General features: G+C 42.9%; 1 protein-coding gene across 2 annotated transcripts in view; it reads right to left on the bottom strand.

Moving 5' to 3' along the window:
* Positions 1-32: 32 nt before the first annotated feature.
* Positions 33-4,073, bottom strand: part of Nmrk1 (nicotinamide riboside kinase 1) — a 21,459-nt gene continuing 17,418 nt past the window's right edge. Inside the window, exon 9 of one of the 2 annotated variants that reach the window (XM_029543358.1) lies at positions 33-912. In XM_029543358.1, the coding sequence (XP_029399218.1) occupies positions 905-912 (8 nt within the window). In that variant the 3' untranslated portion in view covers positions 33-904. The remainder of the gene's footprint in view (positions 913-4,073) is intronic. The other variant, XM_029543356.1, reaches the window with a different exon arrangement.

Here is a 4,073-nt window from a genome sequence, read left to right as displayed (position 1 = left end):
CTGGCTGTGAGCATCCACTTCGGTGTTTGCCAGGCACTGGCATAGCCTCACAAGAGGCCGCAAAATCAGGGTCCCTTCAGCAGAATCTTGCTCTGCCTGTGCTTTTCTAAGAAAGGCCCTGATTTCATATATGATTGAAGAAGCTATATGATTCTGTATTCAGAGTGTTAGCTTCAGAAAACCAAGTAAAACCTACCAAAAACTTCTATCAACATAAAAAAATCTCACAGAGACACACAGGATTCAACAAATACAAGAGAACCTATGGCTATAAGCAGGAAGTCTCCAGACTCTGCAGTAAAGTGCTGACTCAGTCAATGTGAGACCATGACTTTGGGTAATGCTGCTGGTTGCAGGTGTGTGTGTGGGAGCACTGCTATGAGATCATTTTTCAAATTATATATTATAATCAATACAAACAAAATAAAAACTGGAAAAAAATTCTGTGTAGTATATACATGGTTCATTTTGTAGTCTTTGAGTATATGTATACATACATAAATATACATACAGACTTGGACACACAACTATACACACAAACGCAGAAACGCACACAGCATAGCACACATTGTTGGCCTTGACGACAATGGTCTTCTTGTGCTATGTAACAGTTGGGAGCTCTTGGCTTTTGTTCCTATAGAGGAATTGACCCTCTGTGCATGAATTGTGCTGTGCCTCCTGCAGGGTGAGATCAAGCCATTCTTGTTTTGGGGAGAGGTTTCTGTCTGATGGCATGGGCACACACGGCTCTGGATGTTGGGGAAAGTGGGATAAAAGTGAACATACAGACGAGTTGCCACTGTCCTGTGGGACATTCTGCAACCCTGTTAATGTCCTTCAGAATAGCCCTTCAAGTTGCTGAATCCATCTCGGGAACTCACTGTACTCCATCTGTGTGGTGATATCACAAACCTTAGAAATACAGAGAAAAATACGAGCATTGCAAGTCTTATTTGATTAGATCTTCTCATCCAACACTGTAAACCCAAGAATGTTAATTTCCTCCCCCTTCTCTTCTCCATCTTGCTTTGGGCCCCGCTCACTCTGGTCCATAGGTTTTTTATTTCTTTCTCAATACAGATGGTTGTGAGCCACCATATGATTGCTGGGATTTGAACTCATGACCTCCAGAAGAGCAATCAGTGCTCTTAACTGCTGAGCCATCTCACCAGGCCAAGAATGTTAATTTTACGAGGATTTTTGAGGCAAAAATTCTGCTTTGTCCACAAAGAACAACATCGGATGAAATCCCCTTGTTTTAATACTTGCATCAAATTTTAAGCCTATCTGAAGAAATCAGACACCGTCAACAGTTAATGAAGACTCACGATGGGCTTGGGTGCTGAGAATCAGGGACTATCGAGCACTCAGCTATGAATAAGACACACAGAGAGAGAGCGCACTAGCCTGCCTCCTAAAGCTCAGAGTACACTGAAGAAGAGGAGGTAGAAGGAATTAAAGAGTCGAAATGTGGGGGGGCTGGGGATGTGGAACACTATCTTTTGGATTTGAAGTGGCTCTTGGGCCAGGGAACTCATCGCAGCTGTGATTTCGTAGACAGGACCTGCCGAAGATGGGGCCTGCCAGCACTCTGTCGTGACAAGGAGGGTCTCCTGAGGCCCCGCTCCTCCTGAGGGGCTATTTGCAGCTAAGAGTCGATGGTATGTTCTGCAGTGGAGCCACCACGGGTAAGTTAGGTGTCTATGCTCTTCTAAATACTCTCTGTGCAGGCTCACTCAGCCCCGATCAAACCCAGCGCGGCAAAAAGGACAACGATGACCAAAGAAGCTAACAACCAAAGTAAGCAGAAAAAAACTATGTGAAAATCAGAGGCCACGCTCTGGGAAGAAGGGCTCCGTGGGAGTGTGAAGGTGAAGACGGAGGGTTGTGAGTGCTGGAGATAGCCACGTTTGTGATATACACGTGCACAATCAGCAAATAACGGAAAATGAGAGGGCTAAATGCCCACTATCATTGGACTGCAGAAAAAGATAAATTCCGGGGACCAGAAGGGCATCGAAGGGCAGCTGGCTGTAGTATGGTTCCGGTTTCTGAGTGTTATCGAGATGTCGGGAAGAAGTATCATAACCTTCGAAACATTTAATGAAGTGGATTAATGAAGGAAGCTTAGCTGAACTGTTAGGAAATTCAAGAAAAAAAAGCCTGATGTCTTCGTATTATTCAGTTTTGTCAGAGAAAACATACCTTTTCAGGTAAAATATTTAATTACTGAAATAAGTGAAATGTAAAGATGACATCTCTCTATCTCTCTGATTGAACAAGTAATGCTTCTGAGACCTTATTCCAAGAACGTAATTAAAAAAGAAAACCAACAGTATGCACAACGTGTGTGCGTGCGTGCGTGCGTGTGTGTGTGTGTGTGTGTGTGTGTGTGAGAGAGAGAGAGAGAGAGAGAGACAGAGACAGAGACAGAGACAGAGACAGAGACAGACAGAGAGAGAGACAGAGACAGAGACAGAGACAGAGACAGAGACAGACAGGCAGACAAAGACACAGAGAGAAACAGTCAGAGAGAGAATCAGAGACGCACGCACGCACGCACCCCAAGACTAGTTTTATGTCAGTTTGACAGAAGCTAGAGTTACCTGAAAGGAGGAAACCTCTACTGAGAGAATGTCTCCTTAAGATTGAGCTGCAGGCAGTAAGGCATTTTCTTAACTAGTAATTGATGGGACAGGGCCCAGCCCATTGTGGGTGGGGCCGTTCCTGGGCTGGTGGTCCCAGGTTCTATAAGAAAGCAGGTAAAGAGCAAGGCAATAAACATACACCTCCACACACATCAGCTCCTCTCTCCAAGTTCCTAGCGGGCGTGAGTTCCTGCTCTCACTTCTTTTGATGATGAGCTGTTATAATGTAACTATGAGTGAAATAAATCCTTTACTTCTCAAGTTGCTTTTGGTCATGGTATTTAACTACAGTAATGGTAACATAAGACAGACTGCAACATATATAGATTTGGGGCTGGGAGAAGGTAAGTGTCAATAGCAACACTTGTGACAGCACCAAGTATCCAAAACAATTAGCAAATGGCTCAGTAACGTTATGTGAACTGAGCTATTATCATTTTTCCATTTCTTATCCTTTTATCTAGTATCCACTCCAGGACATCTTGGTCCTACACTAAAATATCAACTCTAAGATTTAGATTTCACCTCGGTATGTAAAAAAATAACTCAGCCTTTGAGCTTCTAATGGCAGCGACACTTGGCTTCATTATACAATAAACTCTACAGAGCTGCATAAAACAGAACACTAAAACCCAGAAATCACGACTGAGTTCCCGGTGTGCTCACTGCATCTTGTAAGACGGGGATTGATGTGAACACGGTTGTGATTTCTTTCCTTTTGCTTTTCCATAAAAATGCTTACAATCAGTGTGTTTTTATAATGAGATGAAAGTAAACCCTTTTAAAAGGAGCTTGGATGCTCCTGGTGCTGAGACGGCGTTGTTTGCTATAGCTAGATTACGTAATGATTACTTTTGGCTTCAGGCTTCCGATTTGAATTAGGACTGAACTACAGGTATAGCTTTATATAGCCTTCCCTTTCTGGGTTATTTATGGTTGTAATAGTTAAACCTCAACCTAGTTTATTTTCCTATCAGTTTTATTTCCTTGTCATGATGATGACTATATATTCTTATAATGAAGAATTTGCTGAACAGAGTTATGCAAAGTGAAACAACCCAGAAGGGTCAACATCTGACATGTTAGAAAGGCCGCCCTGGCTAGCTGAGGCTCAGGGCTAAAACGGGCTGTGCTGAGGATGCTTCTGGCTGGAAGAACTGGGAAAGGTAACAGGTTACTATTAATAGCACAGTAACTCATTTGGGCAACAGAAGACTACCATAAATCTTGGGGGGCAGGAAAAGTGAATCTGTTTCCAAGTTTTGTATCTTTTAGTATTTCTGTTATTATTATTTTACCTCTATCTGCTATCCAGAACAGAAACAAGATAGACTTGAGGTGAACATTTCTCACCCACTTCTAGAATCTAGAGTCTAGATGTAGGCAAGGAAGGTGTGTGTGTGTGTGTGTGTGTGTGTGTGTGTG

Source organism: Mus pahari, chromosome 1, assembly GCF_900095145.1.
Source record: "Mus pahari chromosome 1, PAHARI_EIJ_v1.1, whole genome shotgun sequence".
Classification (NCBI taxonomy): domain Eukaryota; kingdom Metazoa; phylum Chordata; class Mammalia; order Rodentia; family Muridae; genus Mus; species Mus pahari.
This window is presented reverse-complemented; position numbering and strand designations above follow the sequence as displayed.